Source organism: Rhineura floridana, chromosome 15 (genome assembly GCF_030035675.1).
Source record: "Rhineura floridana isolate rRhiFlo1 chromosome 15, rRhiFlo1.hap2, whole genome shotgun sequence".
NCBI lineage: Eukaryota > Metazoa > Chordata > Lepidosauria > Squamata > Rhineuridae > Rhineura > Rhineura floridana.
This window is the reverse complement of record NC_084494.1, coordinates 39078272-39092555: the sequence shown is the minus strand read 5'-3', so window position 1 is coordinate 39092555 and position 14284 is coordinate 39078272. Positions and strand designations below refer to the sequence as shown.

The following is a 14284-nucleotide window of genomic DNA, read 5'->3' as shown; positions in this document are numbered from 1 at the left end:
GAAGGCCACAAGAGGCCACGCCCTGGTTCGCAGTCCCCTAACACAGAGGCAATGAGGCATGAGACCGAGCTGGGCTTGCATTTTTGAACTGGAGTTACTTTAAGAGTTTCTTCCTGGTAGAGAGAGAGGGGAGTTGAGGGATGCACTCCATGAGAAGCAGCATAGCTCTCTGGGTAGCAGAGCTTGAGGCAAGAGCCCCAAAGCCAGCCTCTAGGCATGGGGGTTGAGGAAGATCACAGAAGCATCATACTGGAAGAGGAGGTGGCATTTGGGTCAGCTGGTAACCTACACAAGGGGGTGACTGGGGGTGCCAAAAGGCTCTCCCACCATCCCCCAGGATAAGGGTGCAAAGCGGCCCAGAACTGGCTTGGGCATGTAGGGGTTGTGGGGCTGGGATGGGGCTGCTGCAATGGCTCCTACCAATGTGAGATGTGGGGTGGGGGACTGAAGTTTGGCCCACTTTCAGTGGGGCAGGAAGCGGCATATTCCAGGGTGAAGCCATGAGAATAGGTCCACTGGGACCAGGCATACAGAGGATGCCTTCAGGGTTGTCAGCTGTGCAGCACTTCCCACCCTTAACAGTTAAGTCAGAGGATGTGGCTCTGAAGAAGAGGCTGAGCCCAGGTCTTCAGGGAAGCCTCCCACAAGCCGGCCCGGGCCCTCTGGACATTACAGGGCAACAACTCCTGTCCCTTGGCCACCCTGGCCAAGAGCTGGAGAGGCACAGGCGCCCTTGCCCAGTTGCTGCAGGCAGAAGGGCCCCTCCACACCCCTGACAGAGAGCATCAGGAGGCAACGGCAGCTGCGGGGAAGTGGGCAAGGCAGCCCCCCTCCCCCCTCCCCCGCTGAAGCAGGAGCTGAGCCACGAGGGGTTCGAGGCAGAGCACTTTATTACAGGATAAAACTAAAGTAGAACACACCAGTCAGTAGGCAGGGATTTGTACAGAGTGGAGGGAGTGGACTGCTGGAGGAAGCGCAGGAAGGCAGTTGGGCTGGTGAGCCTCCTTGCAGCCAGACCCAGCTGGGGTTGCGGATCACCCAGACCCACAGGACCCTGCTGCCACCACCACCACCACCAGCCTGACCACGGCAGCAGCAGCACCTCCCCCAGGCCCCTCTCCAGCAAGGGATTGGCCTGTCCCGGCGGCCGCAGCTTGCAGCAGTCCCTTCCACAAACGCCAGCAGCTCGGGCCTGCTCCTAGGTTCCCAGGCCCTGCTCCGCATGCCCGCGGGGGCTGCTGGGGCTCGTCCGGCGGAGGACATGCTCGGCCCGGAGACCTCTCAGCTTCCCAAGCATCTCCTGGATGAAGTCCTGTGGCGGGAAGGAGGGATGAGTCCCACCTCCCCCCCAGTGAACAACTTCGGTATGAAGTCCGGCCCCCCACCCCGAGAGTCCCGTCATCACCAGCGCCACCTCCTGGGGGCTGCCACCTACGCAGCACCGTGGCCAGCTTGGGGGGGGGGGATTTCTCAGGGCTTCCCGGCAGAAGGGATCCCAAGCCAGAGGCCTGCTGGGATTGAAGTCACTCCAGGAATTCCCAGAAGGAAGGAGCCTCTCTGGGGCGTCTGACCCTCAGCTGCAGGGGGGAGGAGGGAGGGAGGTGGCGGATGTGCCTGGGGGCGGGCGGGGCGGGGGGAAGGGCTGGGAGCGGTTCATGACTGGAAGAGGAGCTCCCCTCCCCCTCCCCTGAACTTCAGACCATGGCCTTGAGGAGAAGCTGCAGCTAGCAGGGCCCTGAGGGAAAGGCCCCCACCCCACCGCCAACTCCCCAGGCCCAGGAAAAAGCCAGAGGTCCCTAGTGCTCAAGGAGCGAGGGCACTCACCTCTGTGCCGTTGGGACAAGACGCCAAGATGCCCTGGAAAGAGACAAGAGCAAGGAAGGGATGCGGGAGGGGCTGCCAGAGAGAGAGAATCCTGTTCCTCTTTGATCTTTTGGTGGCTTCCTCACAGGGCAGGTGAGGAGCCAGCCAGGGAACATCCCTAATGCTCAGGTGTTCAGTTCTCTGGGCTTGGTAAAAACCCATCCCACAAGGCCTCCTCCCCCCCAAGTGCCTTTTGATCCTTTGCAAAATTGGAGGCCTGATGGGGGTCCCTCAGCTTTAAGCTCTTGACATTTCTAGCTTTCCAGTTTGTATTTATAGCCAAGCATGGCAATATGGTCGGTACGTTTGGTAATTCTATGTATTCACACACAAATGCACTGGAAAATGTGCCTGCCCCAGGACCCCTTGTGGGGACCAGAGGCCCAGCTCACCTGTTTCCAAATGTGCTGAGGCTACACCTCTTTTCAGGAAAACTCATCCTACTCCCTGGCCCTGGGATCTCTAACTGCTGAGTTTGCTGTGGAAGCTCCCTCTCTTCTTTCCCTCTCTCAAGCCCTGCCTCCGAATTTTGGCCATAGAAACATGGGGAGCTGCCTCAAACCAGCCCAGTGCATTAGTTCATCTAGTTCAGTAGGGTCAATACCAGCTGGCAGCAGCTCTTCAGAGTTTCAAACGGAGGCCTCTTTCAGCCATACCTAGAGGTCCCGGGGTTGGAGGTGGAACCTTTGCAAGCAAAGCCGGTGTTCTGCCACCGAGTACAGCCCTTTCCTTGAATTTCCCAAGAGAGTCAGCTACCTTCAGTTTCTTGGCCCGTTCCTCATCTGTGGCCATCTCCAGGAGATCATCAATGTTCACCTCATCAGGCATCTCCGCTTCCTGAAACAAGAGCAAGAGGACCAAGCTATGAGGCTTGTTGGGATCAGGCCACCAGAAAAAGTTGCAAATCTCAGGAAAGGGATCTCCTGCACAAATGACACAAGTCCTCACTAGGGGCCAGCCTCTTTATAGGGCCCTGAAATATGTGTATGAGCCACCATTTGTTCCTATATATTAATACATTTAATCATAAATAAGCTTCTGTTCATATCACCTACAAGATAACATTGGCTGATCAATAGACTAGCTATGAGGTCCTGTACACTCTTGGAAGGGCAGAGTCTGAGTTTGCAGAGGCCAGGTCCACATTGGAGAAATAGGTTTCATCTCATTGAAAGGGGGGAGCAGTACAAAAGTCCTGTCTAATCCCCTCCCCCAAAAAACCTACTTTCTGATCAGCATCCCTTTAGACTTAGCTGGTGCCACTGCCTCCCTCCCTCCCTCCCTCCCACCACCCAAGCAGCAGCAACAACATGCAATCACTCCTCTTCCATGGAGGAAGATGGGGCAGAGTTCTCCTTCCACAAACCTTGGACCAGCGAGAGGAGCCTTGGGAAGCAGCAGCAGCAGCAGCAGCAGACCGGGCCCTGCTTGTGCCACGACCACCACAAGAGCTTCCTTGCTAGTGTGCAAGTGCCTGGCTAGGCATAGGCTAGGCAAAGCAGCGTAAAGGAAAACATTTCAAATATGTACACACTGGCTGCTCTGGCTGACTGTGTACATACTTGAAATGCTTTCATTTATGCTGCTTTTCAAGACAAAAGCCTTTAGGAAATAAAGCCACAGCAGATATATATTATATATACACCCAAACACATGCTAAAATCCATTTCAGTACAGACCAAGCATAATAATATTCCCTACAATAAGAGAGCAAATGAAATGCAGACTAAACCCTCAGGCCTTCAGAAGCCCTTAAAATACAGTCAGGGAGGGAGGCAGTCATGCATTCCATAGGGACAGGGCCACGACAGGAAAGGCTGCCTGCTCTCTCTTAACGGCGGGCTCTAGACAGAGCCTCTGAAGCTGGTCTTAGGCCCTGGGCAGTCTGTGTGGCTGCAGGCCATCCCTTCATGAGAACCAGGCCCACTATTTAAGGCTTCAGAGGCAACCATCAGCACTTTAAATTGGGCTCCGATGCATGCTGGCAACCAGTGCAGCTGCAAGAGAATTAAATCTTCCCTTTATGTGGCCCCCACAAGCAGCTGCTTTTGGCATCAGCTGAAGCTGCTGGGCCATCTTCCAATATTGCCCAGAAGCACTGAGCCTGGTAGCCTCATCCTGGTCTCAGCAAGGTGTTCAGCGGGAGGCCTGCAGGCAAGAAGGCACAGTCCTGAGGAGCCTGTGAGCTTGTTTTCCCGCTGCAGGATTAGCCAGCCTTAGCCAGCTGGCTGAATCCTGCTCCACTCCTGGGAACTCCCCTGGGATGAGAAAAGCCAGCCAGGCTGTAAACTCTCCTTTCATGGGAGGGCTGAAAGCGCCTCTTTTGCAGATGGGCCAGAGTTTCCTTCCCTCCCCCCACCCCGCCCCAGGCTATCGGAATTGTCTCTCTGCAGGGATACAACAGGCCACTCTGGAGCTGCTGCATGGGGACCGGGGGAAAGGGGGGATGCATTCACCACAGCCCCTCCAGGAGCATCTGGGATCCATTAACCCTCTCTCCACAGTCTGGCTGCCTGCTCCCTATTCACTCACATTTCTAGAACCTGTGGGTCAAGGCTGTGCGTCTTGCAGCCCAGGAGCCTCATCATCCAGCCGTCACAAAGCAGGCTTCTCATTCATGTACAGGGCTGGGGGGCAACAACCCCCTTCATAGCCTGCCGGGGTTTGGGCAGTCAGAGAAGCCCTGGCCTGCTCCCCCCTATCCCCCAAGGATGCCCCAAATCCCAGGAGGAAGAAGCCGTGAGGTGGCAGGCTGAAGGCAGAAGGCCACTCAGAGCAGTCAGGAGGCATCTCCAGGAGTCGCTGGGGCAGGAGTGGGCGGGGGAAGCCTAGCAGGGAGAAAGACAGGTTGGACGAGCAGCACCAGCACATCAGCAGCCAGGGTTCAAGGACTCTGCCCCCCCCCCCGCACAGGTAGGAGGCAGGGAAAATACCAGGAAAAGAGCTGGGGTGGGGGAGGGAGAAAATCCACAACCGAAAATAAGGCCCAGATGAAAAGAGGGTCACCCAGGAGGGAACCCCAGAATCCCCGGGTGGGGGGAAGTGTCCAACCCTGAAGGCCTACATGGAATGGAAAAGGGATGTTCCCATTAGGGAAATTGCCTTATATTCATTTACTTCTTATTTGCTTTATATCCTGCCCTTCCTCCCAGCAGCAGCCCAGAGTGGCATATATACACCTATACATAGATGTAGCTGTGTTTCAGTTCTTTTAGTATTGTCATTTTAAAAAAAAAAAAATACTTGTTCTTAACTGTTTTATTGATAATTTTAATGTTTTTTGTAAAACGCTTAGGGTTTTTCTGCAATCAAGTGGTATATAACTTTTGTTAAGTAAATTAAGGCTGTGCACACATTATACTTGTAAAACACATTCAAAGCAGATTCACCCTGCCGAAATAATCCTGGGAACTGTAGCTTACCTCACACAGAGCCACAATTCCCAGCACCCTTAACAAACTACAGTTTCCAGGCTTCTGGCGTGTGTATGCGTGCTTTACATATTGGGTGTGTACGCAGCCGCAGAGTCAGACTCTGGGTGGATCTAGGTCAGTGCAGTTTTTGGTTCTGCGGGGTGTCAGGCAGAAAAGGGTCTTTCCCAGGAGGTTCCTGGGGGGTTGAACCCCGACCGCAAAGCAGGTGAGCGAGGGGGCCCTTCCCCGTCAGTGCCCCCGATGTAGCGCAGTCGGGCGCAATCAAAAGAGGTCAGGAAAGGGGTTTCGCAAGATTCATGAGGACGGGTGCCAAAAAGAAACAGGTAAGATGTCTGGGGAGAGAAGAAGTGAAGAGGGCGCCTCGGCCAGGACGAGGCTGTAGTCCCCGGAGATGCCAGAGGAGCAAGCAGCAGCCACAGCTGGCCTGCTCCAGCTTCATGGGCCCCACACGGGGTGGTGGCATCTGGAGCCGAGGAGAGAGAAGCAGGAGGGGGCGACAAGGAAACTCTGACCCGGGTCCCCTCGCAGAGCAGCAGCGGAGGAGGCGGCAGCCGGAGGCAACGGCTGCGGCGGCGGGGGAGGATTGTTACAGAGGGCGACTAGCCCGGCAGGCGCGGGAAGTGCCGCCCTCCTCCTAGCTACCCTGCGGCCAAGACGAGCCAGGCGCAGGACCGCAGGAAAAGCCGCCCGTGGCCAGGAGTTCCGGCCTTTACGACCTCGACCGGTGTGGCCGCCCGAGAGCCCTTCCCAGCAGCGGCTGCAATCGGAGAGCCAGAAGACGAGTCTCTCTCTCCCCCCCCCGTTTTCGGAGCCCCATCTCTTTCCGCCCCAAAGCAGCTCACCACCCGCAGCTATTCCCAGCGGGCGGGCCGGCGGGCTCTTCTTCCGGCTCCTGACCCCTTTGCCTTTGGGGACCCCTAAGCCCGACCACAGTGAGCCCCTTGCCCGAGGAGGGGAGGAGCAGCAGCAGCAGCAGCAGCAGCAGCAGCAGCAAAGCAGAGAGCCCAGCCCGCCCCCCGCTCACCAGATGCGCCTCCGCCCGAACCCGGCAGATGGACACTCCGGATTCCCCCCACCCCCCGCAGCAGCAGCAACAGCAGCAGCTGGGCGCGAGGAGCCGGGGAGGGCTCCAGAGAGGGCTGCCCCGGCCGGGCCGCTGGGAGGAATGCGCGAGAAGCCCCCCGCTACATCCTCTGCCTCACAGGAGGGAGCGTCCATCTGCACGTCGCGGCTGCTCGCCCTCAGCCAAGGGGGCGACGCGGCCCGCGCGTGTGGAGGCGTAGCTGGTCTCCCGCAAAGGCTTCCTGTGTCCCGGCCGGCCAACCGCGACGTCGGAAGCGCGCCTTGGCCCCTTGGTTCTCGCGAATCCCGACGGCGCGGCCTCTCGCTCACCTGTCCCCGGTAGAGCTCCTCCAGGCGGCCGTCGATCCACTTCTCGGTGTCCAGGCGCCGCTGCAGCTCTCGTCGGTCGTACTTGACGGTGACCCGCGCCTGGCGCCGCTGGATGCCGGGACTGGGCGTCCGCTCCATGCGGGTGCCTCCCGGAGATAACCCGGCCGCCGAACGTGCCGGCGAGGCCCGCCCCAGGCGCCTCCCCACCCGGTTCGCAGCCATCGCTCTGCCTGCCCGCCCGACGGGGCGTCCGCCGCCGGCAGGAGCTTTATAGCTGCCGAGGGGCGGGGAGGGGGCGGTGCTGCGGGAGGCACAGCAGGCCCTCCCCCACCTGGGAGATTCTGTCGTGGGTCCGGCTGGGGCAGGCTGCTCCCGAGTGCCACCTCCCGGCCGGACACGTTTGGCCTCATAAGGAAGACCCCCGCCCGGTCGCCGGCCCTGTTATCCAAACGAAGCTCCGAAGACTAACGAACTCCCACCCACCCCATTCCATGCACTCGCCCGGTCCCCCTCTCACGCCTCCTCGCGATGTCTTTCTCCCCAGAGGATGAGGGCGCAAGGGTGGGGTGCCCCTTTGACCCTCTGCTATGCGCGGTTCCCAGGACAGGGCTAGAAGCCGGAGGGCAGCACGGCTGCGTTCACACGTTGTTTGAGCAGACAAAACGGATCCATCTCGCCTAGCAATCTGTTCCCAGGGCAGTGCTTCACCAGCCAGAGGTTTCTGAGAAGTCCTCTGTATTAGGAGGTAGACTGCCCCTGAACATGGAGGCTCCCTGATAGATCCCTCCCCTCCGGCCCCACGAATTTGTCGGTAACAGTAAGCCCTTCTTAAAACCACCAAAAGTAGTGGCCTCATCCTATCTTGTGGCAGGGAGTTCCACACGCTAGGGACTTTCTTTTGTCACTGCTGAATCTGCTGCCCATCAACTCCATTGGAACCCTTCCCTGCACAATTCCAAGGGTATTTCCTTTTACCATGTGAACTGAAGCCACTTGAAAGGCAGCCAAGGCAGCAGCTGGCCTCTGCTTCCTTTGAGAGGGGAGCCCCCTGCTAAGCTCTGCGCTCTGGGGATCCAAGGCGGGTCTCTCCTGACCTAAACGCATTCCCCATCCGCCAAAAGGGACCCAGCACCTCCCCTTCCACCCCATGGGAAATCTGGCCCACTTATTCTGTTGTGCCTTCTGAACCGGGAACCCAGAGGCTGGAATGATGGGCACAAAGCTCTTCCAGGAGCCTCATGTAGAACGGCTTCCTTTTAGAAGAAGGGCACTCAGATAAGTCCAGAGGATGTGATGGGGGAGGGGTGCCTTGCTCCCCCCACCCCTAAGAGCTTGCCAAGGCTTAGATCTGCCCTGTCCTGTTGGACTGCAAAAAGCACCACAAGAGCCCGGGGAGCGGAAAGGGAAATGTTGCTGTTGGGCTGTTGGGCTGGGCTGGGCTCCACAGGCCCTGCTTCTGAGCCACAAATCCCTCCCACAACAGACAGCTGGGAAGGAAGGAAGTGGGGGGGTCTTCTGCCTGCCTCGTTCCCACAAACGTGACATCCACTGAGGGCTGGATTCTCTCCATGAGCAGAAAATGCTTTGGCTCTAGCAAGAGTGCTAGGCTTTCACATCCCATCCTCCAGAAAGAGTCTGTGTGGCTGTGCGGGGGGGGGGAGGAGCTGCTGATCCCTTCCTGCCTCTTGCAGCTGGCAGGAGTGCCTTGGAGCCCCTCACACGGCCGTGGGGTCATAAGAACATAAGAACATAAGAAGAGCCTGCTGGATCAGGCCAGTGGCCCATCTAGTCCAGCATCCTGTTCTCACAGTGGCCAACCAGGTGCCTGGGGGGAGCCCACAAGCAGGACCCGAGTGCAAGAACACTCTCCCCTCCTGAGGCTTCCGGCAACTGGTTTTCAGAAGCATGCTGCCTCTGACTAGGGTGGCACAGCACAGCCATCATGGCTAGTAGCCATTGATAGCCCTGTCCTCCATGAATTTGTCTAATCTTCTTTTAAAGCCATCCAAGCTGGTGGCCATTACTGCATCTTGTGGGAGCAAATTCCATAGTTTAACTATGCGCTGAGTAAAGAAGTACTTCCTTTTGTCTGTCCTGAATCTTCCAACATTCAGCTTCTTTGAATGTCCACTATTATGAGAGAGGGAGAAGAACTTTTCTCTATCCACTTTCTCAATGCCATGCATAATTTTATACACTTCTATCATGTCTCCTCTGACCCGCCTTTTCTCTAAACTAAAAAGCCCCAAATGCTGCAACCTTTCCTCGTAAGGGAGTCGCTCCATCCCCTTGATCATTCTGGTTGCCCTCTTCTGAACCTTTTCCAACTCTAGAATATCCTTTTTGAGATGAGGCGACCAGAACTGTACACAGTATTCCAAATGCGGCCGCACCATAGATTTATACAACGGCATTATGATATCGGCTGTTTTATTTTCAATAACTTTCCTAATTATTGCTAGCATGGAATTTGCCTTTTTCACAGCTGCCGCACACTGGGTCGACGTTTTCATCGTGCTGTCCACTACAACCCCGAGGTCTCTCTCCTGGTCGGTCACCGCCAGTTCAGACCCCATGAGCGTATATGTGAAATTAAGATTTTTTGCTCCAATATGCATAATTTTACACTTGTTTATATTGAATTGCATTTGCCATTTTTCCGCCCATTCACTCAGTTTGGAGAGGTCTTTTTGGAGCTCTTCGCAATCCCTTTTTGTTTTAACAACCCTGAACAATTTAGTGTTGTCAGCAAACTTGGCCACTTCACTGCTCACTCCTAATTCTAGGTCATTAATGAACAAGTTGAAAAGTACAGGTCCCAATACCGATCCTTGAGGGACTCCACTTTCTACAGCCCTCCATTGGGAGAACTGTCCTTTTATTCCTACTCTCTGCTTTCTGCTTCTTAACCAATTCCTTATCCACAAGAGGACCTCTCCTCTTATTCCATGACTGCTAAGCTTCCTCAGAAGCCTTTGGTGAGGTACCTTGTCAAACGCTTTTTGAAAGTCTAAGTACACTATGTCCACTGGATCACCTCTATCTATATGCTTGTTGACACTCTCAAAGAATTCTAATAGGTTACTGAGACAGGACTTTCCCTTGCAGAAGCCATGCTGGCTCTGCTTCAGCAAGGCTTGTTCTTCTATGTGCTTGGTTAATCTAGCTTTAATAATACTTTCTACCAGTTTTCCAGGGACAGAAGTTAAGCTAACTGGCCTGTAATTTCCAGGATCCCCTCTGGATCCCTTTTTGAAGATTGGCGTTACATTTGCCACTTTCCAGTCCTCAGGCACGGAGGAGGACCCGAGGGACAAGTTACATATTTTAGTTAGCAGATCAGCAATTTCACCTTTGAGTTCTTTGAGAACTCTCGGGTGGATGCCATCCGGGCCCGGTGATTTGTCAGTTTTTATATTGTCCATTAAGCTTAGAACTTCCTCTCTCGTTACCACTATTTGTCTTAGTTCCTCAGAATCCCTTCCTGCAAATGTTAGTTCAGGTTCAGGGATCTGCCCTATATCTTCCACTGTGAAGACAGATGCAAAGAATTCATTTAGCTTCTCTGCAATCTCCTTATCGTTCTTTAGTACACCTTTGACTCCCTTATCATCCAAGGGTCCAATTGTCTCCCTAGATGGTCTTCTGCTTTGAATGTATTTATAGAATTTTTTGTTGTTGGTTTTTATGTTCTTAGCAATGTGCTCCTCAAATTGTTTTTTAGCATCCCTTATTGTCTTCTTGCATTTCTTTTGCCAGAGTTTGTGTTCTTTTTTATTTTCTTCATTCGGACAAGACTTCCATTTTCTGAAGGAAGACTTTTTGCCTCTAAGAGCTTCCTTGACTTTGCTTGTTAACCATGCTGGCATCTTCTTGGCCCTGGCAGTACCTTTTCTGATCTGTGGTATGCACTCCAGTTGAGCTTCTAATATAGTGTTTTTAAACAACTTCCAAGCATTTTCGAGTGATGTGACCCTCTGGACTTTGTTTTTCAGCTTTCTTTTTACCAATCCCCTCATTTTTGTGAAGTTTCCTCTTTTGAAGTCAAATGTGACCGTGTTGGATTTTCTTGGCAATTGGCCAGTTACATGTATGTTTAATTTAATAGCACTGTGGTCACTGCTCCCAATCGGTTCAACAACACTTACATCTCGCACCAGGTCCCGGTCCCCACTGAGGATTAAGTCCAGGGTTGCCGTCCCTCTGGTCGGTTCCATGACCAACTGATCTAGGGAATAGTCATTTAGAATATCTAGAAACTTTGCTTCTTTGTCATGACTGGAACACATATGCAGCCAGTCTATGTCCGGGTAGTTGAAGTCACCCATTACTACCACATTTCCTAGTTTGGATGCTTCCTCAATTTCATATCTCATCTCAAGGTCTCCCTGAGCATTTTGATCAGGGGGACGATAGATCGTTCCCAGTATTAAGTCCCTCCTGGGGCACGGTATCACCACCCACAACGATTCTGTGGAGGAGTCTGCCTCTTTTGGGGTCCCTCAAAATGGCCCCTGATTTGGTGGAGGGGAGAATCCCACAGCCTGGCCAACACCTCCCTGTTGTGGTGCTAAATTTGTTAAGCAGAGAGTCACAGCGGTCTGAAATGCGAGTGTGCCAGTGTGTGCGTTTACCTAAGAAAGCAGGCTTTTACCCTACTACTACCCTGCATTGACATCACTGAGACTTAAGACTTAGTAAACTAAGAAAAGCTACTTTATTTATAGAAATACATAGTAGATAGAAAGGCATACCTAGTTCTAACTAATTAACTAAGTTGGAGGTGCAACACCCAGGTGCGGGAGTTGACCTCATGGCTCAGGAGAGAAAGACAGCAGAGACAAAGGTGTCTCCTCTCTCCCGACAGTCGGAGAAGAAAGGAGTAGAAAGGGCAGAAGGAGGGGCAGATAAGCTTCCTTTAAGGCATATCAGTCTAGCGACAGAAGGAAGTCAGTCAGAGCATCACAGGTAAAGGTAGTCAAGCCTATCCATCTGGAGGACCCGAACTCTGTCTCCCTTCTGGAACATAAAAGAACAAAGCAGGAGTGGCTCTTGCCCCACTTCCAACACTCCCAAGTTCTGCAAGGCAGATTAGTGGGAAGGGCCACCAGACCCAACAGCACGCCTTCCTCCCAAGAACCTGAGAAGAGCCTTGCAGCCGAGCAGGCCAGTGGCCCCTCTGGCCCCGCCTCCTATTCTCTCAGTGACCAGCCAGATGCCCCAGTGGGAAGCCCCCAAGGAGTACCTGAGCCCAGCAGCGGCGCTCTCCCTTCCTGTGGCTTCCGGCAACTGGTATTCGGCAGCATACCCCCTCCGACTGTGGACGCAGAGCATAGCCATCCTGGCTAGTGGCCACTGATACTGTTACCCAGGCCGGTTCTAAAGGGTGGGGCACTGGCCCGAGGGACCCTGGAGCTATAGGGGCCTCTCTGCTCCCCTTCTGCGAGCTGCAGAACAAGCCGCGGATCGCAGGACAGGAGCTTCCGAGCCACCCACCATCCCCTGGCTTCACCAACCTTTCTTTCTGCTGTTTTTTGTGGCTGCGCACACTGCGTGCACATTGCTGCCATCAGCCAAGATGGCAGCAGAGGCTTCAGCCCCTTAGGGAAACCTTGGCCGCCATCTTGATTGATGGTAACTCTGTGTGCGCAGTGTGCGCAGCCACATGGTGGGTGGCTTGGAAGTTCCTGTCCTGCGATCTGCAGCTCGTTCCACGGATCGTGGAAGAGGAGCAGAGGGGCCCAGGGCAGGCTGGTGCCCAAGGGCCCCAGCATGCCTGGAGCCAGCCCTGATTACCAAAGCTGGGAACAGTCTCAATGGTGGCAGCGGTGAAGGGATCGTGTAACAGTGGCAGGTATCCAAAGCAACCCAGGGCTGTAATCTTTAAAGGCAGAAAAATACAGGCCTGTAAGTGCACCCAGACACTATGTAGCAATCTGAGGAGGAGACTAAGGCACAGTCCCAGGGCAGTATTGCATTACAGAGTGTCAGGTGGTGGCACCTAGTAGTGGGATCGTGATACCTGTGCTGGGCCCAGTGTGAGAAATCTGTTATGAGACCAGACCCTGAGTAGGGGTCTGACACAAGCCCTGTGGCTTAATGGTGTCCTTCACTGGGCGACTTCCCTAGCAGTAGTGTAGTGGCAAGTTCAGAAGTGCAAGGTCTCTTTGTGTTAGTCACAGCCACCCCAGCCCCTTTTTTTGCTGCTGAGTTGAGAATAAGATCCTTGTTAATGCCTTCTCCCACAACAAGAGACATCCTAGGAGCTAATAAGGATGAAAGGGGAGTGTTAGCTACTGTGAAGAGTCTTCTCGGTGGCTGAAATCTCCTTTCACTCTGATTGGCTACAATCCACAGGAAAGGGCAAGGAAGCATGTGAGAAGACTTCTTGGTGGCTAACACACTCCCCTTTCATGCTGATTGGATACAGGGGACAGAGGGACCCCGCTGGGATGCTGCTTCAAAAAAAGTAAAGGGTCTAAGACTCCCTGAGACTCTGGACGACTACACCCCTGCTCCCCGGACGGAAGGGCGACTCTTCCCTCCCTCTCCTCTCAGAGCAGCCGGGGAGCAGCCCGCTGGCCTGGCTCACTCCGTCTCCTGCCTGGCAAGTCCCACAAGCGCACAGGCAGCTGTAATACCGTCAGGCTCTGCGTCGAGTCCCCGCTTCCACTTTCTCTGGAGGGTCAGGCCAAGGAGTCCGATTCTCATGTGCCACATGCAGAAGGGCCGGTGTTTAAAGCGGGCGCCCTCGGCCTCAGCGATCCAGGGAGCGCTGCCCCAAGGGCACCCCCCGCCCTGTTCTTCAACACAGGCGCGCGGCCCAAGGCGGTTGCTTTCCTCCTGCGTAGCCCAAGCAGAGCCGCCCCTTCTGCCCTTTCGGGCCCGGAGAGAGTTCCGAGGGTGGCAGGAGGGGTGCCCTGGGAGGGGCGTTCTGAGCGGGGGGAAACAAAGGTACCGCCTGCTATTTGCCGCGGGGCACCTATATCTTTATAAGCCACACATTAGCATATGCCCGCTTTATACAAATTAGTGCAGTGGGCCTGCGCCCCCAGCCCTGCAAGCCTCTCCCTGGAGGAGGAAGCGTGGCTGAGCTCGAAGCCTCTCCTCGGAGTCGTCTCTCTCGTGGGTCCGAAAGAGGAAGCGGAGACGGACGGCGTGGCGTAGTGGTTAGCGTGTCAGATCCTCATCCAGCCACGAGGTCCGCTGGGCGGCCAGGCACAGTCGCTCAGCCTAGCTCCCTTCGCAGGGTTGTTGTGAGGACCACATGGAGAAGGGGGCGATCCATGTATGCTAGCCTTGAGCTCCTTGGAGGAAAGGTGGGATGTAATTGTAATAAAGAAAGAAATAAAAATAACATAAGGGGCGGGGGGAGTCCAGATTGCCTTATTCTCTCTGCCCATCCCCCCGGCCAGGCGATTTTCGCCGGGGGCTCAGCCTGCATCCGGGCCTTTCAGGCGCCGCCACGTGACTCGCTCTCGCCTTCCGCCTGTTCAAACAAGGTGGGCGTGACTTCTGCCTCGCCAGCGGGCGCTGGTGGGGCGGAGGAGCGTGGCTCTCCTCTGTTGTGACGTCAGGCGCCGCGATAGGCCGGC

General features: G+C 55.0%; 1 protein-coding gene across 2 annotated transcripts; it reads right to left on the bottom strand.

The window, feature by feature from the left end:
- Window positions 1-872: 872 nt before the first annotated feature.
- PPP1R14A (protein phosphatase 1 regulatory inhibitor subunit 14A) lies at window positions 873-6965 on the bottom strand. Of its 2 annotated transcripts, none has more exons than XM_061597481.1 (4): window positions 6690-6965; window positions 2620-2700; window positions 1825-1896; window positions 873-1312 (listed from the first exon to the last, which is right to left on the bottom strand). In XM_061597481.1, the coding sequence occupies exons 1-4, from the start codon at window positions 6909-6911 to the stop codon at window positions 1199-1201; spliced, it is 489 nt and encodes a 162-aa protein (XP_061453465.1). In that variant the 5' UTR covers window positions 6912-6965; the 3' UTR covers window positions 873-1198. The 2 variants fall into 2 exon arrangements, with proteins under 2 accessions (XP_061453465.1, XP_061453466.1); XM_061597482.1 differs by having other exon boundaries at window positions 1825-1857; window positions 6690-6955.
- Window positions 6966-14284: the final 7319 nt, after the last annotated feature.

Coding starts and splice junctions, on each gene's coding strand:
- PPP1R14A (XM_061597481.1), bottom strand. CDS start 6,911: ATGGCTGCGAACCGGGTGGGGAGGCGCCTGGGGCGGGCCTCGCCGGCA. Junction 2,701..6,689: donor AGGAGCTCTACCGGGGACAG/GTGAGCGAGAGG, acceptor CTCTTGTTTCAG/GAAGCGGAGATGCCTGATGA. Junction 1,313..1,824: donor CTTGTCCCAACGGCACAGAG/GTGAGTGCCCTC, acceptor TTCCCGCCACAG/GACTTCATCCAGGAGATGCT.